Source organism: Misgurnus anguillicaudatus, chromosome 6 (assembly GCF_027580225.2).
Source record: "Misgurnus anguillicaudatus chromosome 6, ASM2758022v2, whole genome shotgun sequence".
Lineage (NCBI taxonomy): Eukaryota > Metazoa > Chordata > Actinopteri > Cypriniformes > Cobitidae > Misgurnus > Misgurnus anguillicaudatus.
In genome coordinates this window covers 11,474,893-11,501,223 of record NC_073342.2, presented here as the reverse complement: position 1 = coordinate 11,501,223, position 26,331 = coordinate 11,474,893, and the positions used below count along the sequence as shown (strand labels likewise).

The 26,331-nt window shown below is 39.2% G+C and overlaps 2 protein-coding genes and 1 long non-coding RNA gene across 3 annotated transcripts in view; 1 reads left to right on the top strand and 2 right to left on the bottom strand.

Moving 5' to 3' along the window:
• Window positions 1-5,348, bottom strand: part of LOC129434483 (uncharacterized) — a 35,838-nt gene extending 30,490 nt beyond the window's left edge. Inside the window, exon 1 of the mRNA XM_055193416.2 lies at window positions 4,911-5,348. Within this exon, the coding sequence (XP_055049391.2) occupies window positions 4,911-4,929 (19 nt within the window). The 5' untranslated portion in view covers window positions 4,930-5,348. The remainder of the gene's footprint in view (window positions 1-4,910) is intronic.
• A 7,351-nt stretch (window positions 5,349-12,699) lies between these two features.
• LOC141364205 (GTPase IMAP family member 8-like) overlaps window positions 12,700-26,331 on the bottom strand; it is a 153,227-nt gene continuing 139,595 nt past the window's right edge. The window contains exon 6 of the mRNA XM_073868293.1: window positions 12,700-15,093. Coding sequence (XP_073724394.1) covers window positions 14,849-15,093 — 245 coding nt within the window. The 3' untranslated portion in view covers window positions 12,700-14,848. The remainder of the gene's footprint in view (window positions 15,094-26,331) is intronic.
• LOC141364290 (uncharacterized) lies at window positions 21,731-24,917 on the top strand. The gene is made up of 4 exons (XR_012369994.1): window positions 21,731-21,824; window positions 22,240-22,326; window positions 22,601-22,684; window positions 23,504-24,917. It is a non-coding gene; the product is annotated as an uncharacterized lncRNA (long non-coding RNA).

Sequence of the window (26,331 nt, the reverse complement as noted above, 5' to 3'; positions counted from 1 at the left end):
ACCATCTCACCGGGTCGAGCGCTGCCCTCTCCTCGCTACCCGTAGGGCGATCGAACACCGGACAGGGGCGCCCTTTCGTAGAGACCTCGGAGCGGCGGAACTCCTTCGCCTCTAGCTCTGCAACAATGGAAATCACACAGGTAAGGTATCAAATGCTATGACCCGTATTTGTACTCACACACACTGCCAACTTCCAAATCTTCACCGCCACTCTCCAAAATCTGCCGATATTCAGACGGGGGGTGACTTCCAGAGGCCCACGCCATCACTTTACACTTGAGACCGCACACAGCATATGATAGACAGTTTTCCTTAAGACCATTAGCCTCTCCGTCTTTCCCTCGACGAAATGGATGATACAGGGGTTCGTCTGACAAGACACACAACACTTGCATGGCAACCCACAGCAATACACAGCACCACTTCAACGTGAAAGGGTTAAAAATACAAGGACTCACCCACCACACTCAGGTGTACACAAAGAGACGCCCGTCGTCCTCCACTTCGCTTTGGTCGGATTGGGGCGATGATAATACGGCCTGGTTATTTACTCCGCTGCTGTGGCTGTTTCAATGAAAGTCCCTTCGGCTCACCTACCACGCTAGTTCAGGGGTAGGGCCGCCCTCTTTCTCCTGGAGGTATTTAGTAAGATCACAAGTCCGTCTTCTACTTCGCTTTAACACAGGAGTTAGTACTCACAGCTGTCCGCTTTCATTTACGTTGCAAAACAACAATACGTTTCCTTCTTCCTTTGTTCCTCTAGATGTGTCCCGTAAACCGTTCTTTCTTCCACCCAATAGGGCTTACTGTAACTCCAGCATCTCCACTCCAGACTACGAAAGAGAGAGAGAGAATATAGACAGCCACCAATGCGTACCGGACGAGCACAACTCCGCACCTCAACTCACACTAAGCACCCCAAACTGTGATTTAACTGTTCTTAAGTACTGCTCTGCATGCTCCTGTCTTCCAATCACCCGGCGCTCCTCTTAACAGCGCACAGCTGCGCTTGATTTACTGATTACAGCCCTCGCGGCGCTACCGGATGTCCGGTGTTTCTTCTTCTCGGCCCGGTTGGAAACTTCCGGGCGGAACCAAACTTTCCCAACTTTTGGTTCCGCCCCTAAAAGATCGTCACCTTGTGACACTCGCTTTATTGCGGCCAGATACTCTCATGTGTTTATTGTTTGGGGCCGAGCATTCCCGGGCAGCTTTATTTGATGAAGATGTTCTAGCTTTGAGGAGATAGATGTTGTTACCTTAGACCCCGTAGAAGCAGAGTCACTCTCTCATAGATATGAGGAGCTGATAAAGGTTGTAACTTGTCACGGTTAGATTAAATATCGTTTGGCCAGCAGATAAGAAAGAAGCTATATCATCCAGGAAATTAGATGAGAGATTTCTAAAAAAACAAGCGCAACCTCAACGCAGGGGGCTTCCTTTCTTTCCCGATCTCCACTCCCAAGTATGCAAATCATGGAAAAGACCATTCTCTGCCTGGGTTAACAAAAGCATGTAATCTAGCTTTTCTAACAAAGTAGGATATAAAGAGAATAGTTATGGGAAGATCCCTTAAAAGTAGTGGAAGATACTCTTGCTACATATTTATCTCCCGAGCTGGCATTGTCTCCCCCTGACATAACCCACTAAACCTACGTCTAATTTACTGGGCATAGTTTATATGGCAGCAGGTTGGGCCGGTGCTTGCATGCACACCATGGGTATTCTTCAGGCATACCAGACCAAACTGCTGGGGAAAATAAAAGTGGGTGTGGATCTTTTAAATGAGATTAGACCGGCAGCCCAAGCTATTGGTGGCCACAGAGAGGCATTGAGTTAATTTATCAGGCTTCAAAAACAAAAATATCCTTGTCAATGCTCTTTCCTCCACCAGTCTTTTTGGCGAAGCTGTCTGTTCTATCATTAACAGATTTTAAGAGGCTAATAAGCAGGCACCGTTTATAAAATCTATTCCTTATTGGACTTTTCCACAGGGGGCTGTCCATATCAGCATCAACAGAAATATAGTGTGGTCCACTTAGAGAGCTTGGGGGTCAAAAACACACACGCAGACTAAAAGCGGTAAATCTAACCTCAAAACGGTCATTATTGCTAACAGTAAGGCTGGCACTAAGAAGCCCTGTTGGTCTGTCAGGGATCTGCAAAGCACCTCCCCCTCAAGGGACAGACGAAGTCTGCTCTTCCAAAGAGCCTGCACAAATTGTTGACTTAACCCCACTGTTTATGACGCATTGGGGGCATGTCAACTTACAGTATATGGGTTCATCAGTCTCTACCCGAGATGTTTTAGAACTATGAATCCATTGTAAAATACTGTAGTAAAATGAATCAATGCCCTGCGGATCAGTCATTTCAGGGCAGCAATTTAGCGCATCTCACAACCAAACCCAGCCTCGAGAGGTTAGTCCCTCTAACACACTTCCAAATGGAGAGATGTAATAAATTGGCAGTTTCTTAGAAAAAGGGTACAGGATGCAGTTCGCTGTTCATCCCCCCAGATTTAAAGGGAAATTTCCACCAAGGTGGACCCCATGAAAACTCATGTGTTAAAAGAAGAAGTTTTATATCTCCTTACAAAGGGGCCATAGAGAATGTTTCCCCTCAAGGTTCAATCCTGGTTTTACAGCGGGTATTTTTAAGTTCTGGATAATGCATATCACATCTCCATCTTTCAGCAACATAAGGTTTGTTTCTGGGGGTCAAAGCGTGCAGGTGCTTCTGTTTGGCATAGCTTTTTCCACTTGCACATTCACAAAATGCACTTAGATCCACTTAGATGACTGGGTGGCGTGAGATCAATCTCATGAGATGGCAGTTTGGCATCGAGATATCGTCCTTGGCTATATGTAACGCATGGGGCTACGGCTCAAATTTAACCCCCCAACAAAGACATTGTTTGTTGGGGTGGTTTGGGATCCGGTGACAATGCAGGCACATCTGTCTCCCGCATGCACGAGTTAATCCTGACAGCAGTGTCCAAGATCACATTTTTATAGAATATTGGGTCTGATGGCAGCATGGTCCAATGTAATTGCTTTAAGCCTACTGCACATAAGACCTCTTCAGTGGTAGCTCAGTGGGTTTTCCCCAAGGGGAAACCCGTTCTGACTGTTCAGCCTTTGTTCCCTGTCTACATGGAACAAACGATAAGGTTACTCACGTAACCCTGGTTCCCTGAAATAACCGGAACGAGCATTGTGTCAGTTGCTGACGCTATGGGGAAACTCCTGTTTACTCCGCGATTGAAGCCTATTGGTTAAGGTCTGTAAAAATTACAGACCTATGGCATTCGAGCCCGCAAAAAGGGCAGGGCTACACCCCTTCATAGTTCAGTAGAGAGCGCCATGAGCTCACTTGCATTCGACTGAAGCGCGTGCGCCTTTTGACAATAAAGAACACACCTCTTCCCTGAGGATCTGAGCGCGATTGTCTGGGACAGAGGTGTTTAGAACTCCGTGAAACCAGGGTGGTCTGCGAGCGAACTGTAGCGAATAATTGTTTTGGATCATGTTTAGAATTCAGTCCGGCATGCCGGGAGTGGATTGCCAAGCGTGAAGTTTGACGGCGAGCGTCGACATGCTTATGGATGTTGAGCTGTGTGTGTGTGTGTGCATAGAGGAGGAAATTTGCTCTTTTTGTGAAAAGTAAAAAATGTGTTTTTCACTGTTGCAGAGAAGGGTTGTCTAGCGCCCGAAGGGACTGAAACACAAGAGACTGGGCGAGACCCAGGCAGAGGATGCACTTGTAGTGGAGATTTGCCACGGGCAGAGGGGCTCGGCATGAGCCACAGTGCCGAAGCGACATTATCTCAACGTGCTTCTGCTCTTTTAGATAGAAATTTCTATGCTCAACCGGAAAGCGGCAGGGGGATACGCCAGGCGTTAAATCCGCTGCAGGGCTTGTGTCGACGGCGAGTAAGGCTTCTTCTTCTTCGGAGCAGCGGGAGGTTCGCACTGAAGGAGAATGAAAGTGAGCTCATGGCGCTCTCTCCCGGACTATAAAGGGCGTAGCCCCGCCCCTGTCGCGGGCTCGAATGCCATAGGTCTGTAATTTTTACAGACATTAACCAATTGGCTTCAATCATGGAGTAAACAGGAGTTTCCCCCATAGCGTCAGCAACTGACGCAATGCGAAGTGAACCGTATTGAAAGGGAACCTTTGATGCAACAGAAAAAGATTAACATCTAACTATTAAACTTAATTATAAAACATACCTTAAAGCTGATATGTTTTTTATTTTAAATGAGAGCTAGTAATTCATATTTGTCTTTAGTATGGCACATGTGTATTATTAACATGTTTATGGGATGATTTATAAATCATTTGCCAAGACTTTAAATTAATGCGACATACAGTGCATTTTTAGGGCAAATAACAGGTCTCTGCATCAGTTGAGTATTTTAAACTGTTACGCTTTTTTTTTTTTTTTTGTATATAATATGCCATCACAGATTAAGTAATGCATCATGATGCCTTGCGCACGAGTAACCGGCAGTCTATGGTGAAAACGCTGGAAAAGTAAAACTGAACACACAATGTCAACGTAGGCTAAATGTGTTTGCTGGTATGCATTGATACATTATTGACTTAAACTTAATTTCTGAAGATGACAGGCTTATGAGGTAAACGCAAAAATATAGTTAAAGTATTTTTATCACACTGTATCTGTCATTGTATCTGTCATATTATAGCATTTTCCATTTTGGTTAAAGTAACTTTACTTATTTATTATTCAGTAATCGCGTTTGCATCACAAATATAAGCAGTGAAACTACATCAACAACTTTGCACTCAAATTGTTTTTTTTTTTTGGCGCTGAAATGAATTTTTAAGCCATTGATGGTGTTATGATGAGTAATAATGTAACTAGTTTTAGTTATATTGCTTACCTGAGTCCGTTTTAGACATCTTATCCCAGTAAAAGTTTCAGAGTAAATCCAGTTTCACCCACCTCCTTTTACTTTCAGTTTTTCAATTACATTAACAAAGACGCATATGGGTGGAGTCGCTCCTAATCTTGTTTTCAGGTGTACAGAAGGATGTTTATGACAGAAAACAGACAAACTAAATATGCTGTAACTCTATGACTTAATAAACCATCAGAAAGCATATCAGATCTGACTGAGGTATAATGATAAAAAGAACAATACATCAGTGACTTGAAATTATTAAATATGTAATTGTTTTTAAAGCAGATATTCAGGTTTTTGGAGTCATTGCAATATACAAAAGGCACTTGGTTGTATGGGGCGTTGCCATATCATTCCCCGTCACTTTGACAAGTGAAATCCTTTTCACATTTGGCTTTAAATTTTGGTCAATGACATGACAGTATATTTGTGTCAGGGTGCATTATGTACTATAAAAGTAGCTTGCTTGTGTTTTCAAAATACTTGTCTTGTCAAAAGAAGTGCCTGCTGCACACGCGTTAAAACCGTTTATGATAAAAGAGAGGCTCACGTTCACAAAATACACGCAACACATTCACTTAACATACAAAATGATAGGCTTGTGAGAAAAACTTTATATTTTAAGCTTTAAGCGAGTTACGATGCATATGTAATGTAAACAGACTACAACAACTCAATCGCATTGTTTCTCACGTGTCTCTACTGTGTTTCATCACAATTCATATTACGACTAGTCATGAGATACATAACATCCAATGCGATAACACATGCCGCCATGTTTAAATTGTCTTTTTAACTTTGTAAATGTCTTGTCTCTATCATAAAAAGCTATAAATATGTTTTTCTCACAAATGTATTGTTTTGCTTCGGAAGACATTTATTAATCCACTGGGTTATGTATGGATTACTTTGGTGATGGATGGATATACTTTTAAGCTTTGAAAAACATTGATCCCAGTCAATGCCACTATAAAGCAAAAATATAAATACAACATATAAATGTAAAGAACCAGAAAATTATTTAATATAACTCTGATTGTGTTCTGTTAAAAAAGTAATAGATAACTTCTTGGATGACATAATTGAAAATAATCAGTCAATTTTCATTTTGTTGGGAGGAGTAATCCTTTAACTCATTCGAATCATCAGACAGTCATCTTGTTGCTTTGACTGAATTCAGTTTATAGATCAAAATCCCTGGTGGTAAATCAACAATGCTCAGTCTTATGTATTTAAGTACACTGATGATCCTGAATATATTATAATATATTATTATTAATAAAATAATGAAGTAATGCATAAAGTGATAATTGAACATTACTGATGATATGTGCTGTTAACAAGCAGAAGGGTAAAGATAAACTAAAACAAAGACGTCAAAGCAACAAGATGACTTGGTTCAGACAACTCAACCCTTTTAAAATGTCTTTTATTTAACGGTGCATTTTATCCTTTATCTTAGACAAAGCAGGCCATGTTAATTTCATTTAATACATTCTGGAACAAATCTGGGTCCACTTATCATTTCTACTTACAAATTAACATTTCTGTTCTGCTTCGTTTACAGTCTTTGGATGAGATCTAGACCGAGAACTAATGCGTATTCTAGGACAGAACTAAGTGTTGTGGCCCACAGGTGAGACAAACTTTGCTACTTGGTATCTGTTAGACACAATACATTGAAGAAGAGCCCATTCATATTATATTTAAACTTGGTCCACTACCCTTTGATTTTTGGTTCATTCACGCTGCCAATGATTTTCCGGAATCTGTGTTTATGCCGTAAAGACACATGATGTGTTTAAAGTCCTGCACTTGATAGGTTTTATTCACAGTGTCTGAAGGTTGTTTGTTATTGGTTATTTCTCTCTGCAGAAGACTGCATTTTTGTTTATGATAAGACTATAATGGAGTGCAATGACGCACATGCATTTTGTTTAATATAAGCTCATGTGAGCGCCGGATGCGCTAGAACTGTTATGCTGCTAAATGATCTCTGCTTCAGCGTGGATAGTGACAAGCTCCCTGATTTCTGCTTCAGTCCAATTTGCCGACCTTTGTAAAACCCTTGTTTTAAAGAGCTGAACTTCATGTTGCTCACTACCACACGCCCCCTACGCCATTGTTTCTCCATCTCATTCACAAAGAGGGCTTTCCAGGTATCTTACGGTAATGTTACTAGGTCCTCTTTCCTCAAACAATCCCAGAACATCTACAGCACATGTATGCGTTCACACAAATGCCTGTCTGTCAATTTTACGGATATTTTCAGGGACAAAAATGCTGTGTGAATAAGGTTATACTTTACTTGATTACACGAACACTGATGCAAGCACTTGTTCAACACAGTTTGGTGGTAAGCAAGTGGGTGACTGTTATCTTTAGATATCTCTAACAATAAAGTGTATAATTTTCAAGACATTTGCATTAATTCCTTCTATAGCACTCATTTTAAGTATAGCTCAGGATGCACAGAAGAATTAACACTGTTTATAATGCACAGCCAGACACATTCAGGAATGCAACAGCACAGTAGACCAATTGTTTTATATGCTTACATAAAGTACTGTATGCTTTGTGGACCTTTTTGATTATCTATCCAATATACACGATTGTTCATGTTTGCCATAGGCACCTAAATTTATATATAAAAATGTGATCACCGTCAGGACTCTGCCTTGAAGTCTTATGTTATATTTGTATTTTGTCATGGTGGCAGAGTTCTGGCAGTCCCAGGCCTTATGTGGAGGTTCATGCCTTGTTTTTGTGTGGCATGTGCCTCTGGTGTCTTGTCTTGTGACCCCGCCTCCTCGTTCTCCTGCTTATTAGTAATCATTGGTTTTCTCCCATCACCTGTTCCCGCTCGTTATCTTGTATGGTATCTTCTATTTAATGTCAGTGTCTCTTTAGTTCTGTGCAGGTTCATTGTTTGCTGTTTCTCGTGTTGCGTGTACATTTATAATCTAGTTACCAAGTCAAGTATTAGTGTTATCTGTCAGAGTTATATGTTTCATGTTGTGTACCCGCTCGTGGGCTTTGTTTTGTCTAAATAAAGTGTTTTGTGTTTTTCCCCCGACATCGTTTGCATCTGGGTTCATTCGTTCTCAAATCCTGACAGAATGAACCTGCCAAAGCTGAACCCAGCAACGGTGTCGGGGTCAACTGCTTCACCATCTGTGTGGCTTCTACAGCCCGTCGTAGTGCGCCCAGTACCAGACTGGCTGATCAGGAGGAGCCGTGAGCGAGTCTACTCCGAGTTATGGAGAGCCGCCTGTTATTCGGATCCGGACCTTAAGGAGTTGGCGGTAGTGATGGGCAGTCTGGCTCTTTTCATAGATTCGGCTCTTCTGGCTCGGCTCCCTTAGAAGAGCCGGCTCCCCTGCATGCGTCTGAAGATTCGGCTCTGCTCGTTCGCTACAAAGAATCAGCTCTTAGAGCCGCTCGTTCGCGAACGACCCATCACTAGTTGACGGTCTCTTTCGGCCCTATCCTCGGCTTGGCCGCTGTTTGGGTTCCTTTTGGGATGGCCAAGCCCGCGCCGCCGACAGAGCCTGCGCAGCCCGCGCAGCCACAGCCAGAGCCCGCGCAGCCACAGCCAGAGCCCGCGCATTCCGCGCAGTTGACCCGTCCTGCGCATTCTGCCCCGTTGACCCAGTATGCGCTATTGGTGACTGAGCGGCCGAACCCAGTGAGGTCGGCGTGGCCACAGCTGCGTCCTCGCCCTGCACCCCCTTGGACAATATTCTGATTACATCATGGACTTAAGTGTGTTTAGTTTTGTATTTTATCTTGTTTTTGGCACCTTTTGTTATGTTTCATTCTGATGTGTTCTTAGTCTTGTCATGTTTATTGTCTGTCCTATGTTCTTGTCTTGTGTGTTCCCTTTTGGGACGCCAGGTGGCGTCCCTTGAGGGAGAGCTACTGTCAGGACTCTGCCTTGAAGTCTTATGTTATATTTGTATTTTGTCATGGTGGCAGAGTTCTGGCAGTCCCAGGCCTTATGTGGAGGTTCATGCCTTGTTTTTGTGTGGCCTGTGCCTCCGGTGTCTTGTCTTATGACCCCGCCCCCTCGTTCTCCTGCTTATTAGTAATCATTGGTTTTCTCCCATCACCTGTTCCCGCTCGTTATCTTGTTTGGTTTCTTCTATTTAATGTCAGTGTATCTTTAGTTCTGTGCAGGTTCATTGTTTGCTGTTTCTCGTGTTGCGTGTACATTTATAATCTAGTTACCAAGTCAAGTATTAGTGTTATCTGTCAGAGTTATATGTTTCATGTTGTGTACCCGCTCGTGGGCTTTGTTTTGTCTAAATAAAGTGTTTTGTGTTTTTCCCCCGACATCGTTTGCATCTGGGTTCATTCGTTCTCAAATCCTGACAGAATGAACCTGCCAAAGCTGAACCCAGCAACGGTGTCGGGGTCAACTGCTTCACCATCTGTGTGGCTTCTACAGCCCGTCGTAGTCCGCCCAGTACCAGACTGGCTGATCAGGAGGAGCCGTGAGCGAGTCTACTCCGAGTTATGGAGAGCCGCTTGTTATTCGGATCCGGACCTTAAGGAGTTGGCGGTAGTGATGGGCAGTCTGGCTCTTTCCATTGATTCGGCTCTTTCGGCTCAAGCGCTGGCTCTACATTTTAGTGATGGCAGTCCGGCTCTTTTCATAGATTCGGCTCTTCTGGCTCGGCTCCCTTAGAAGAGCCGGCTCCCCTGCATGCGTCTGAAGATTCGGCTCTGCTCGTGCGCTACAAAGAATCAGCTCTTAGAGCCGCTCGTTCGCGAACGACCCATCACTAGTTGACGGTCTCTTTCGGCCCTATCCTCGGCTTGGCCGCTGTTTGGGTTCCTTTTGGGATGGCCAAGCCCGCGCCGCCGACAGAGCCTGCGCAGCCCGCGCAGCCACAGCCGGAGCCCGCGCAGCCACAGCCAGAGCCCGCGCATTCCGCGCAGTTGACCCGTCCTGCGCATTCTGCCCCGTTGACCCAGTATGCGCTATTGGTGACTGAGCGGCCGAACCCAGTGAGGTCGGCGTGGCCACAGCTGCGTCCTCGCCCTGCACCCCCTTGGACAATATTCTGATTACATCATGGACTTAAGTGTGTTTAGTTTTGTATTTTATCTTGTTTTTGGCACCTTTTGTTATGTTTCATTCTGATGTGTTCTTAGTCTTGTCATGTTTATTGTCTGTCCTATGTTCTTGTCTTGTGTGTTCCCTTTTGGGACGCCAGGTGGCGTCCCTTGAGGGAGAGCTACTGTCAGGACTCTGCCTTGAAGTCTTATGTTATATTTGTATTTTGTCATGGTGGCAGAGTTCTGGCAGTCCCAGGCCTTATGTGGAGGTTCATGCCTTGTTTTTGTGTGGCCTGTGCCTCCGGTGTCTTGTCTTATGACCCCGCCCCCTCGTTCTCCTGCTTATTAGTAATCATTGGTTTTCTCCCATCACCTGTTCCCGCTCGTTATCTTGTTTGGTTTCTTCTATTTAATGTCAGTGTATCTTTAGTTCTGTGCAGGTTCATTGTGTGCTGTTTCTTGTGTTGCGTGTACATTTATAGTCTAGTTACCAAGTCAAGTATTAGTGTTATTTGTCAGAGTTATGTTTTATGTTATGTACCCCCTCGTGGGCTTTTGTTTTGTCTAAAAGTTTTTTTTGTGTGTGTTTTTCCCCCGACATCGTTTGCATCTGGGTTCATTCGTTCTCAAATCCTGACAATCGTATGATTAATACATTTTTTGGATGTTTCCATTTAGGTGATCCTAAAGCAACAAAGAGGAACCATGGAGAGGAAGAAGTGGTGTCCAGATGTTTAAAAGGCGGGAAACAAAGGCAACCAAGAGAAACCTCTAAGGTTTAAAGGCGCTGCTTGCAGACAAGTGTAGGAAACAAAGACAGAAGACCTGACGAGGATGTTTTATGATTTAATGTTTTTGTTATGTACATGCACATTATTATTTGCAATATATTTCGAAGATACACAAATATGTGACCTTGTATATGAAATCCAGGCTACTGTCTTAACTAATCTAATGACATCTAAAGTTTGAATTTACTGATTTAACATTGAGTTCAGTCTTTGGCAGGACCTTACTCAGTCAGTATTGAAGATGTCAAGATTATATTTTCAGAGAATGTTTTCTGTATTGTGTAGGATGATTTTTATGTAGAAAACAGTAAGTCACAAAGAAATACTTTGCTGGGTTTTCACAGGCTGTGTCCCATTTGTACAACATATGTGAATTATCTTGAGACTAAAACTTCTGAAATCCAAACTGTTATATTTTAGCATTTCAAATGCATCCACCCTTTGCCTAGAATTTGAAATATACCCTTGGGTTTTTCAGTAATTTTTTGAGATCTCACCCCAAGATATTTTTAAAGAAATTTCCATGTATTATGGGCTTGAATTACTTGTTTATTATTTTGTCCAAGTAATTTGAAAAAAAGTTTTAAATAAAATTTTAGTTCTCAATTGAAATAAATGTATATGTTGAGACTATTTTTGTCCACAAACGTAATTGAATCATACACCTTAAGAGTATATTATTTTGAAGGGTATAAGAAATAAGTGTTTAAAAACGTTTACACAGTAGTATAGCAGTGTATAATAGTTACAGAATATGTAATTTATGTGTGACACATCTAAATATTCTGTTACTGATTTATCCAAGTTGTTTATGTATTTTATTTGTCAAATGAATAAATTTGCAACTGTTATTGACAGTGGTGTACTTGTTCTTAGTTATTATTGCACAGAAGCACATTATTCTGAATAAGTGTGTATGAATAAAGGTTTAAATTAATAAATAAATGCCCGGTAAAACCCCTGCAGAGCGGCTGAAATTGCATCTTTTAAACATCGGCCCGAGGGCATTTGCGACGAGATGCCGACATCTAGACGACACCTTCCCAATTAGCAAACGCTCCCTGAGCGACATCTTGCCGATGGAACTTTGAAAGTCGGCACAACGTCGGCCGGATGTATGTGTGCTGTCTGGGATGTTTATAACAGAAAACAGACAAACTAAATATGCTGTAACTCTATGACTTAATAAACCATCAGAAAGCATATCAGATCTGACTGAGGTATAATGGTAAAAAGAACAATACATCAGTGACTTGAAATGATTAAATATGTAATTGTTTTTAAAGCAGATATTCAGGTTTTTGGAGTCATTGCAATATACAAAAGGCACTTGGTTGTATGGGGCGTTGCCATATCATTCCCCAAAGCGTCACTTTGACAAGTGAAATCCTTTTCACATTTGGCTTTAAATTTTGGTCAATGACATGACAGTATTTTTGTGTCAGGGTGCATTATGTACTATAAAAGTAACTTGATACATTTGTGACATCTCACTTTATTCTATTTGTATACACTTTTAAGTATTTTTAATAATGAATACACTGTAAAAAATATATTGGAAACAGTTTGTTCAAAGAAGAAATAGTATTAAACATTAGTAAGTCTGTCTTTACAGAATAAAATGCTAATAAACAGCCTCATGCAAAGCATTCACAAGCATTGGGAACCAGAAATCCTCAGCAACCTTTTACATTTTTTTCTGATTTTGGTTCCTAGAAACACTTTGCATAATGCTGTACTTTTAGTTTTTCTTGTAAAGATAAAGTCTTGTTAATGTTTAATGTTCATTTTCTTTTGGTATCTCAAACTTATAAAATGGAAGGCGGGGCACCTGTCCTAAACAACTGTTAAAGTGGTATACTTTGGCATTATTTTATGTTTGAAACCCATCCTGAAAACAAATATATCCACAATCACAGTCATAGGCCTTTTATTAAGAAGTTAACACGTATAAACTGTAAACATGATATCAAATCTTCCATCCTAGGTGGTCTTTATGGCAGAATGAAAGTTTGTGGATTACGCTTAAATAGTGAAGAAAGCTACTTTACTCTAACTAGTAAGCTGGTACCCTTTCTGTGTCAGGTGGTACAACCAATTTAAAACATAGAAAAAATTCTATTTTCAAAAAATGTATAGTTGATATCACAGGCAAAAGCTTATACCAGCATCCAAGTAGAAGTCTAATAAATGTAAATTTATTGCAGAGGTCAGGTGGTGCAACCAGAAAGTCAAAGGGTGCAACTGCTTTGAATAAAATAAAAAAAGTTGTGTTAAAATGCAAATCAATGTATAACCATATAACTAATGCATTTTAATGTATTTTGTTGTTATTTTATCTTTCAAAATTTGTCTTTTTTATGTGTTATTTTCTTCATTATAAATTGCGTTACATTTCTTTAATTTCATCTGCATTATTTTGTTCATTTATTGCTAAAGAGTAACTAAACCGTAAACCAACTTTTTTTGTTAAGGATCTGTAAGAATGGCACTTTATTAGTGCTGTTCATTGATTTTAGTAACTTTTTTGACATTTGGATATAAAGTGTTTCAATACTACAAAATATGGTGTAAAAACTTCTTAGTGCTTCCATCTTCAGGTTGAACGGTGGCTACTGCAGTTGAATTTTCCCATTGGATGTTGGGTCCAAAAAATACCTTGTGAGGTAAGCAGGTTCAAGCTCACCACGCCCTTGTTACAATCTCAACACACACTTTTTTACGAGTTTAGTTCGTCCCCTCTATCTCCGTTGGTATCTTCCCACTTTTCTTGCATTTTTCAAATATTGCCAGTGGGTGGAGTCAGGGTCTGACCAGGAGTAGTTACTCTTTAATAACTTTAAGATCATGGATGGGTTCTTTGTTCCTTCGATTCCTGAATGATCCTCACACTCAGAAGTGTAATGTGAAGATCATACTGTCAACCTCCCCGTTTTTCCAGGAATCTCCCGGGATATCATCAGGGGCGGCGCCAGCCGATTTTGCCGGGGCTTCAGCCCCGAATGTTTTCAGTCAAGCCCCGAAAGTAATTACTGTCATTGAGGGGTGCTGACCACTGCCAGGTCTCCCAGGTTCGGCTCCTCAATAAAAAACAGCAGATACAAATACTGCATGTCGATTTTCATTGGCTCTTTTTTAGACACACAAAGAATATTGGTTTCTCTAAGCGAGTTCCGATTCATCTGTCACTGACGTGATGTCTTCATTCCCTTCCCTAAGACGTTTGTCTACTGTTGTGAATCTGACATTTTTAAATCCTGTAAGGCTGAATTGACTGGAAGAGGGGATGTGAATTTTGAAGTTTATGAATGCCAAAACCCTCACAAATTAAGTTACTCCATAACAATTTCATGTTAATACCGTCTGATACACAGAAAAATGGTTCTAAATGAAAAATATACAGAAAATGTATACAGGTTTTGTCCTGGATCATTCACACTGCCAATGATTTTTCAGAATCCGTGCGGGCATTCACACATGATACCGTAAAGATCCTGTAAAGACACGTGACGTATTATTTCCAGAGTGTCTGAAGTTTGCTAATTATCTGTGATTTCTCTCTCAATAAAACCACACAAATGCATTTTAGTTTATGACGAAGATCATAAGGAGCGCGTGATACGCTGTCATGCTGGTGAATAATCTCTGCTTTAGCGTGGATAGTGACGAGCTCCCTGATCTCTGCTTTAGTCCAGTTTGCCAACATTTCTCATTGTGAATGTTGAACTGCTTTTAAACTCGGTGTCAAAGTGCTGAATCATAACTTCTGGTTGAAATGACACTGCGTCCTCACCACAGCACTCCTCTTGCGGCATTGTTTCTGCGTCTTGTTTACATAGAATGCTTTCCAAAAATGTAACAAGGTCCTCTTTACGGGTAGATTCTAGAACATTTATGGGGACGTATTTCTGTTCACACAGAAGCCTGTCTGCCAATTTTACGGAAAATTTTGGGGGTTTTAGATGGATGGAAAGCTCTTTATTACAGAATTTATGTTAAGTTAGGGACAATTTATTTTATTAATTTTAGGTGAAAAACAGCATTACAGATTCTTTTTTCTCCTTATTTATTCTGTTTGCCTCTTCTTAAAAAACTCAAGACCCTGGCTGGGTTCTTTGTTGTTTTGATTCCTGAATGTTCCTCAGACTCAGAAGTGGAGTGTGAAGATCCATCAGCAAAGTGGAGAGGTTGATCTCTAGAGCGTGATGATGCAAAAACTGAACTGCTGTCTCCACTTGATCGAGATCTGAACGAACCAAAACCAGAACTTCCCAGAGAGACTTTATCAGACATCTCATCTCCTCTCACTGAAAATAATGATTAAAATAAGACTGTTAGATAGTAAGAAAACATTTTTTACCAGCATCATATTTAGAGGAATTTTGTCATGTTTTTATTCAATTAATCAACATAATAACTTATATTAGACAAGAGCGTCCTACGCCCGAGTCACACTGTCTGTGCTGTACAAGTTTTTATCATTATGTTTTGGTACATTATGATCCCAGTGAGATCTTGGGTAAAAACCACGACACAGCAGTCTTTTATGTTTGACTTTGGTAACAGAATGTTAAAGTTGATTCTGTATATTATTTACTATTGAGTAGGCTATGGCAGGGTATCATAACAAAGCTTATAATTAAAGGTCATGTTCTTTCTGATCCCATTTTTTAAACCCTATATTGTGTAATGTTGCTATAATAGCATAAATAATACCTACAAAATGATAAAGCTCAAAGTTCACTGCGAGGCGATATATTTTCTTTAACCAAATTCCCCTTTCAAAGCCTACAACGAACAGCCGGTTTGGACTACAGCCCTCTACTTCCTGCTTTAATGACGTCACTAGAACAGTTTTTTGACTAAACTCCGCCCACAGGAATACGTCAGTCGTCAGTTAAGCTAACGGCAAGCTAAGCTGCTATCAAATCACAACACACTAAACAAACTACACAATCAGAACTCAATACGTATTTCTGAAGGAGGGACTTCATAGAACAAGGAAGACATCAGCTCGTTTTTAGGACAGGGAAAACAGTGGATACAGATAAGTAAGTTGTGTGGAAAAATAGCGCATTTTTTTTTTACACGTGAAACATGAACACATGTTATATTGCGCACTGTAAACACAATCAAAGCTTCAAAAACACACAAAGAACGGGAGCTTACCAGAATAGCAGGAATCTATACTGAGAATCCGGGCAATATGGCCCAGCTTGTCAGTGAACTACAGATCTGTGTAGTAAATGCCGCTCCATCTGAAAACAGCTGGTGGCGATTTACTACTAATCAAGGAACCAGCATTACTGAGGAGATGTGCGTGGTATCGCATGCAATTTATCGTGCAGCCCTACTATTGTTTATGATAAACTCAGTAAGCCGAGTGTGCATAAACAAACCTCTTCTCCACTGATGACTCATTTCAATATCTCTGATTGGCTGTAACATTAATGCTCAACAGACACATCTGTGATTGGTTGTAATGGGGATTTGTCAGACTAATAGTTCATTGGTGGTCACTGCATTCAAATAATTAAAAATTATATTTACTAAATTAATACTGTGTTATTACTTGATCCACCTCCAAAGTTGATAGGTTCATCTCTTGAGCGTGATGATGCAAAAACTGAACTGTTGTCTCCAACTGACCGAGATCTGAATGAACCAGAACTCATCACAGAGACTGTTTCAGATATGTCATCTCCTCTCACTGAAAATAATAATTAAGAAAGAAGACTATGAGATAGATTGAGAACAATTAGAAACAAAGATTTATTTTTTGTTTTCCTAATTACATACAACATATACTATAGTAAAAGACTTGTGTTTAACCCAAAAGACAGGCTTGTATTAAAAGGGTAAACATGGGTTTTCTTTTACAGTTGTTACATTCTTGTTCTCTTTCCCATCACAGAAAAACGGATCAACAACTACAACACTATTTCCCCAGAGGACTATGTACTCTACAATATCTACCAAGATGGATGTCCTCTGAAGGAACATATTGAGGATTTTATGTACAATGCACATTTGGTGAGCTGGAGTGATAACACCTTAATTACTGCTTTCGGTTGGCGCTAGATGATTATTTGCAAATGATTGTTTCTCCAGATCAATGCTATTTACATTTTATGGATTTCTTACATTATGTTTTTCAATTTAATGGCTGTAATTTCAAGGTTGATATTGTTCCTGAGAGCAAATTAAATTCATCCAGTTCCAGCTCGTTCTCCTGATCATCACGAGGGTCCGGCTTGCCTTCATGATTGTCACGAGTATCCGGCTCGCTCTCCTGATGGTTGCGAGTGGTGGGCTCGCTTTCCTAAATGTTGCGAGTATCCAGCTTGCTCTACTGATCGTCGTAAGTGCGATACTCTCTGAGTCTCCACAAGGTTCAAACTATTTTCACAAGACTCTAAAGATGAACTATTGATTGACTTTGAACTTCGTCCAGTAACACCACTGTGTCCCTGTGAGTAGTTATACATTTATAGATACTAGTGAACTGTTTTTTTGAATCCTCTTTGCCACCCGAACTGTGTTATGTAGTGATGGGAGAAACTAAGCTTTTCGAAGATTCGCAAATGGATTCAGTTTTTCGAAGCTTTCGAAACACCACGACACCAAACATTTTACACTTTTTACAAAAATAGCAAGAATTTTCTAGAAAAATTAGATTTTAAGCAAAATAAATTATTTAACATGATTAAACCATAAATAAAAGTGTATTATGTATATTTAGTTTTATTTAGTGCAAACAGATCATTAAACTAACTCAAACAAATCATTAAACTAACTAACTTTTTAATTATGCACATGTTTGTCATTAAATCTGTCTATAAACAAAAAGTAGACAAAATGGTAGTGACTCGCATAATCTCATGTGTAATCAGAGTTTAGTGTTAAGGAAGTGTCTTGTGTGTATTTTGTGAACGTGAGCGTCTTTCTTATCATAAACGGTTTTGATGCGTGTGCAGTAGGCACTTATTTTTGACAAAACACGTGATGTGATGCGCATGTGATGCGCAACAAACACAATTTTTGAAAACACTGGCAACACACGACAGTACGAACATATATTTTTAATTTGCGCCCCTCGGAAGAGCAGTCACGAACCGCCACTGCTCATGAAGCAGTGTTTCAAAAGCGACCATCACATCGCTGGTGAACTTGTACATAATGAAAGCTAATTGCTTCTAGTGCCCACTGGCGAACCTGTACCCAGTCCAGTGCCCACTGTGGTGGTTGGGATTCCTGTTGTTAATCACTGTCACCTGACACAATCACCTGAAATGGTATATAAGTCTGCCATTTGTAAAGTGTTGATGTCCGTTCTCCTTTGTGTCACAATCTGTTATGTGTTACTATAAGTTATGGTTTGGATGTGAAGTGAATACTATGCCTTTTGTGTTGTTAATTTTCTACTCCTCGTCATCACTCTCCTTGGTCTCATACCAGAACCGTAACAACAGTAACTATGAAATTGTTATTCTCAATGAAAATTGCAGGATTTAGCAACTGAGTCAAATAAGATTACATTTATAAATCTTCATCTATAAAATTATAAATATTTATTTGATTTATATCTATAAATCTTTATTTGTGTATTAAATCACTCGCTCCTGGCTTGTGCACAGATTGACCACAGATGATGCTCAAACACCTGCAGATAACAGCCCCTTATGAAGATATTTTGTACAAAATGTATATATCAAAAACTCTCAGTGCCAAACAACTGTCCCTACTTTAATCACTACTCGACACAGTCATATAAAGGTGCCAAAGAATGCATTAAAATAATCTACTAAATTGTTCTCTATGGGTGCGTTCACACGACAAAATTTCGGGAGTGACAACCGTATTTACATACAGGTGTGAGTCTGGAAGTGTCCTGTTCAGACAGCAAATTAAAGACTCAAATAGAATACTGCCTGTATGAACGAGCAACCGACCTCGGTCCGTGTACGTTTTATTCATTTGATATCCTATCTGAAATCATGTAAAGAGAAATGGGAAATTGGTTCGTTTTTTCGTTTTTCCGTTTATTTCATAAAATGGAAAATTAGATTACGGCTCGATTTTTCATTTTTCATTTGTGGATTACAAATCAGTAAATAGGTTCTATATTTCATTTACGCCTCTGGTCGGCGCTGAAACGCCCCCTTCATCTGATTGGCCAAACCGCGGCCCGGCTTCCTTGTGTCAGGCAGAATAAGAGTCCTTCAAGTTCGCGACGGAAAGCAGGGCTCACTGATAACTCCGCATGATATTTGATGAAGAAATATATTTCTAAACACATTATTAATGCTGCTGTGAAGCTTTGCCTCTAATGTACAAAACTTGAGAGATCGCAAGCGGCCAGCGGCTCGGCGGAGTTTTGCCCATCGTTTTTCCAGCGGACCACCAGCGGCAGCCGCAGAGGTCCGCGCTGGTTACCAGTAATGTTTGCTAGCTGCCCACGGTCGGTCCGTGGTTTATAATCATTTAATCACGCTAACCAAATGTCTTTCAACACAATAATAAACAATTTACATCAGCAACTGCAGATTTATTATTGTCAGTAAACAGAATAAATATCCAAATGCATATACATTATTTATCAGATGCAATAAAAACCAACGTGACTTAAATAAAAACAACCAGTTTACACTTTTCTGTACCCATGCAAAGTAATCCATGATTTTACATTTGCAGTAAAACATGGTAAATATAAAATCAACCATGGTTTTACAACAATAATAAAGAATAAACATTCTCTTACAACAGCATAGGTTAGAATTACATTTTAGTAACCACAAACTTTACCATGATTTAAAAATGTATGGTTACCATGGTTTCACTCCAGCATTACTACAATACTACTATACTGCCCTACAAAGCCAAAGCACAGTAACTATGCATTTGGGATCAGCATTCATAAACAGGGTATCAGCATTCATAAACACTTTTGTGAGGATATCTTAATTCTTAAAACAAGCTTATTTGCATGCATTTTTGTAAAATTGAAATCAAGTGTTTGCACATTATTTTCTATTGCATTGACTGACCTATATGCATTTGTCTGCTCCTATGCATCTGTTATTTAATTGTTCCGCAGTAATTAAAGGAATACAATTTTCATGAAAATGGCCTAGATAAAAACAACTGAACATTCCAATAAAAACACAATTTATTTAATATTTTCAATGTGTTAATACGGATTTTAAAGACAGTCTCTCTTTTAAATCCGGCACTGTACAAAATGATTCAGTGGCTTTGTAAATATCACTCAAATAAATGATTAAATTATCTTAATAAAATGTCACTTAGGGGGGTTTGGCAAACCAAAATAAATGACTACAAATTTTTTTGTGTTTAAAACGTACATACCAAAAAAGTGTATATATCAAATAAAAGAAGTATTTAACTAACATATTATTTTTAATGAATAACATATCCTTAATATTTCTTGTACATTTGAATCAATATATTTGTAAATGTCACACTTATATAAGATTTTAAAACTGTAGCCTATTGCTAATTTCAAATTAATTTTATTTGTATCTATCTTCAACTTACAAAAAATGAGTAAGTTTCACGCCTAACTTTAACTATGATTTACTTAACATTTTGGTGAAACATTTTTACATTACATTTTACATTACATTGAGTAAATGTAGGCAAAAAATTTAGATCAAACATTTAGTAATTTAAAAAATACAGAGCCAACGGGTTTTAATCAGCAGCAGAGGAAACTGCGCCTCTCAGAAGTGTTGAATTTATAAATATTTACAGTTATGTCACAGCGGACAGCCACCGTCAGTTGCCGTCGGTGTGTGTACATTCATAGAAAATAATGTTTGATTTTTAATGGCGCTTCTCGTCCGGTGTGCGGCCCCCTTCAGACGCGTTTCAGCCCCACTCCATGCTCACCAACTCTCTCGCGAAGCCTCTGTGCCAAGTTTTGATCTCACCCGTCTAATTATGAATCTCCACTGACTGCATGCAATTAGTAGCCTATAGGTCAATACAAAATTTAAAATATGTAAATTTAAATAACGCTATCTTTACAGTGTAAGCAGGATGCGGCTGATTATGCTGTGATTATGCCGGCGTTTCTTGGGTGGCAAGCCACCAGCGGCTTGCCGCTGCTGGACCACCGTTGCAGTGGCAAACCGCTAGGTTTCTACTGAAACTAAGAATTATAATAATTTTATGAAAATACATGAAAATAACATGAGACTGCATATAGGGCTTATTTAACGAAATACATACATTTTTTTAATATTTCAGTTTAAAAGAATTTTAAGGATAGAATAACCCTGCTGAAAAAAACAGCATCAAACCAGCATGGGAATTATGCTGGTCTATGCTGGTTAAGCTAGTGGTCACCAGCATACCAGCACCAAAACACAACATATGCTGGTATGACCAGCATGGGATGCTGGTGCTAATGCTGGTTTAGCTGGTGCTAATGCTGGTTTGTTGCTGGTTTAGCTGGTGCTAATGCTGGTGCTGATGCTGGTTTGATGCTGGTTTAGCTGGTGTTCACTAGCAAACCAGCACCAAAACACAACATATGCTGGTCTTGCTGGTATGCTTTTTCAGCAGGGAAAAAATGAGAGATATAGTACCTAGTGTTTAATACAATATAGTCCACGTGCAGGCGTGGTAATGTGAACATATATGAATTAGACAACAAAACGAGTTTGTGATTTCATAATCATTTGAGGAGATTTTAAATTGTTGTAGTGATTATGTCAATGTATGACTTTGCCATGACGCGTGTGCTTTTTAAAACACTAGACTTGTGCGACTTCGTGCGGCGCTGCAAGAACCGACAGCCGGATGACGTCAAAGTACCGCGAGAACGATTCGAAAACTCTTACGAAGTGTAATTTCGTCTCGCTCTCACGGCACTTTAACGTCATCCATCTGTCAGTTCTAGCGGGGACGCAGGAAGTCGAACAGCCTTCTTTTCTCAATCTCAACACCATGAGGCGGGACTGACGACAACAACGAAGCTCCTCTTTTTTACGGGCTTCTTTACTGTTTTCAGGTAAGTTTAGTCCCTCAAAATACACAAATAATACACACAACTATTATTGACACGTAACAGAAACGCGTTTGTTGAATATTTACTTCATAGAAATGTTTTTTTGTCTTCTGTTAGCATGTGGACGCTTTTCAAAAGTGATAATGTTAGGGTAACTATAGCTTTTGCATTGTTTATTAAGTGTTGGCTTTTTAAAAAGCAACTTCCTGTGTTAATGAGATGAAGTGATAGCTTTGTTCAGGTTGTCAATGCATTATTGGAAGTAGGCTAATTTGTTTAGCCTAAAATATGCAATGTACTGCACAGTTAAACAGTGAAAATATCTTTCATATAGCGTGAATATTTGGTGAAACTAGTACAAACAAACACATGTTTTATCGTAAACATATATAGACAAAAAGTTGTTCTTTTATTTTAGGAGTGACAAAATAACCTCTATAATAGAAGAAAAGCTGAAGATTTCAACATTTTCTGAAGGGAGCCACAGACAGAGATGTAAACTCAGGCAGGTTGAGAGCGTATTAACTCACTATGTACTTTTTTCACAACATATTACCATGGGTCTTGTCATTTCATTTTTTCTGCGTTAATTGCAGTTATTCTTGGAAGGTTTTAACATCCAAACGTGAGTGGCACCATATGAGCAATATTAAATGAACAAGTAAACCTATAAACATAGATTCTGTTATATTTTGTATACTATAATTTTCTTTTCAGTGTTTCACATCCTTTTAATCAATATTGATTGCTTTGTGACAAATTGCATGTTATGTTTGTAGATTTTCCATGCTGATATCCGTGCAAGCAGAGTTGAAGCAGACCTGTCAGAAACCATCTCTAAGGTGCTATGAATCTCATAACTAGTAAGTACAACCTCAAACTAATACATTGCTGTTCACAGGTTTAAGGTTGTGGTTTATTTATTTAAAGTGCATCCAATTTCATTGGTAAAAACAACGTTATTTTGTGTATTTAGTACAATACAATGTGTTTGTGTGGTTTATGGTTAAAAACACATACATTTTTATAGCTTTGGATTTCCTCCCTTCCTCAAACGCATTAATTTTGTACAGAACTCATCGATCTGAAATGCACTGTGTCCCTGATTGGCCAGCTAATCTGTACGTTGTGATTGGCCTGAATGCCTCTAATGTCAGCCGGAAATGTGACGCTCCTGTTTGAAAGATTCGGTCACAATGCAATGCTCACAGTTAATGTGTAGGCTGTGAGTAAAAACGGGAGGAATTTAAGAGACAGCGCATTATTTGAAAACCACACCCACCGGGGGAAAACAATCCAACCGTCTCCGGTAAGCGTGGTTTTCAGATTATGAAATGTTGCGCTCTGTCTCTATGATAATGTCGGTCTTGTCTACATAAACAAGCCCAGACAGTAAACTGTTGCTTACTTAATTGCAACCATAATTGCTCTTTAACAAAAATACAATAAAAAGGCAGGGCTTTTTCTCATTTTAAACTCTCCCAGTCTAAGTAAAAAATAATAATAATAAAAAAAAACACTTCTTCTAAGACAAGCATTCACATACACTAAAACATCTTATGACCTTGTTCTCCAGTAATGAAATGATAAAAAGTCAAGTGCAAAAAAGTTTTTGCTTGAAATAATATGAACAGCAGCAATCCTAATCCTTCTCATTTTGCTTTTCTGTTTTTGTCCATCAGAATACACTTCATAAGATAACTACAGCTTACGTCTCAGTTTGGATCCAGCTCTTACTTGTGAAGACTTCAGATGACGTAAACACTCACAAAGACAATATATGATGGCTTCTATAGATGGACATACACATCTGGCAAATGTGATATATTGTAATTACTGCACCAAAGCACAACCCTACAGAATTTCAACCCACTTAATATTGTTACAAATACAATACATGTTTATATTTGAAAAACATTTTTTACTCTTTATTCTTTAGCTAATTTTAATGATTTATTTCCATTTATTTGTCATCAATACTCTGCCAAAATGATGTTTTGCATCATCCAAATATTGTTAATTTACATATTACAGACATAGTAACAACACAAAGTGGGTTGAAATCCTGCTAATTTAGCCTATAATAATAACAACTGTCTGTTAACTAAACATGACTTTTATTATATTAGAGCTGTTGTAAAATGAATGTTGATTTGTTTCCAGAATATGCTCCTCAGTGTATCACACTTACCTCGGGCTGATTAAGGGATCTTTTGTAACCTTGACACATGCATTTTCTTAAAATGGCATGTATTGTGAAGCACAATATACCCTATCATGGTTTTACTTTGGTGAAACTGCAGATCAATTTTTAAACTAAGGTTTTGTTGCCGTGGTTCTACTATACTGCCCTACAAAGGCTAAGTGCAGTAACTACGCAAACACTGAAACTGAGAAAAATGCCCTTAAAGTTTTTTACATCAGCCAGTCAAACACATTTCTCTGATGGGACAAATTAAACCAGGATACATTGTCACAAGACACATCAGATCTCACAAAACCCATTTCAACCTTTAACTCAATTTTGACCAAATGCATAGTTACTGTGCTTTGGCTTTGTAGGGCAGTATAGTAGTATTATAGTAATGCTGGAGTGAAACCATGGTAACCATACATTTTTAAATCATGGTAAAGTTTGTGGTTACTAAAATTTAATTCTAACCTATGCTGTTGTAAGAGAATGTTTATTCTTTATTATTGTTGTAAAACCATGGTTGATTTTATATTTACCATGTTTTACTGCAAATGTAAAATCATGGATAACTTTGCATGGGTACAGAAAAGTGTAAACTGGTTGTTTTTATTTGTAAGTCACGTTGGTTTTAATCCATCTGATACATAATGTATATGCATCTGGATATTTATTCTGTTTACTGACAATAATAAATTTGCAGTTGCTGATGTAAATTGTTTATTATTGTGTTGAAAGACATTTGGTTAGCGTGATTAAATGATTATGAACCACGGACCGACCGTGGGCAGCTAGCAAACATTACTGGTATAAACCATAGATATGTACACATCTATGGGTATAAACCAGCGCGGACCTCTGCGGCTGCCGCTGGTGGTCCGCTGGAAAAACGATGGGCAAAACTCCGGCGAGCCGCTGGCCGCTTGCGATCTCTCAAGTTTTGTACATTAGAGGCAAAGCTTCACAGCAGCATTAATAATGTGTTTAGAAATATATTTCTGCATCAAATATCATGCGGAGTTATCAGTGAGCCCTGCTTTCCGTCGCGAACTTGAAGGACTCTTATTCTGCCTGACACAAGGAAGCCGGGCCGCGGTTTGGCCAATCAGATAAGGGGGCGTTTCAGCGCCGACCAGAGGCGTAAATGAAATATAGAACCTATTTACTGATTTGTAATCCACAAATGAAAAATGAAAAGTCGAGCCGTAATCTAATTTTCCATTTTATGAAATAAACAGAAAAACGAAAAAACGAACCGAGTTCCCATTTCTCTTTACATGATTTCAGATAGGATATCAAATGAATAAAACGTACCCGGACCGACCTCAAACCCGTATTCTAGTTACACGCGGCGCCTGTAACCATAGTGACGGACGAAAATATTTTTAAAAAAGTATTATTTATGCAATGGGCAAAACTTTATTTATGTAATTAACAAAAACAGCTGGCTGGTGTAACGCTTACCATTGTGCAGAGAAAAATAAACAAGGGTGGTTCCTTATTAAAGTTTTAATTTTCAAAATGAATGAACATAAAATCAGTTTCAGCAACTGCACGTTTTACCAAAGCAGATATATCCAATACAGAAGTAATCATAATGACTTGTGAAGCAAATCGATCCATTTTTGCAAGAAATTGAACTTTATTTAAAGCATTAACGCAGACAAATAGGAAGTGCGCTTACGCTCCCGATCTGTGGGTGGCGCAGAGAGTATGGTTTACCAACCGCAGGCAAAACCAGCCTCTTAGCGCCACCTAAAGAGCGGGAGTGTAAAAAGCGCACTTTATATGTTGCCACAGTTCTGTATGGACGCTAATAATGTTGTAAATAACGTTCAATATCCTGCAAAAACCGACAGATTTGCTTCACAAGCAGCAAAAAATGTCACCAGGAGTCATGGAGATTACTTTTGTATTGGATATATCTGCTTTTTGACCTCTCCAAGGGACGGATCTTTTGCCTTGTATTATATGAATCACAGATGGGGTTTTTTTTGCAAAATATCTTCTTTATTGCTTCACTGAAGATAAAAGGTGAGTAAATAAACAGCTAATTTTTATATCCCTTTTATTATACACTTAACATTATATTAATCGTCCACTTTTAAAGTTTAAGCTTTATAAATCTCACTTACTGGGCTGCACGCAATTCTACGCGTTATGTAATATGTTCTGTGGCATCTATGAAGGTAATATAATATCAAATTAACCTCATGGAGCAATTCTGCTGCGTAGTTTGCAGTCATTTTCATGCACTGTAATGTTATCTTAACACAAAGAGCAACGAATGACGTGACAGACAACTGGTTGTCCAGTGCG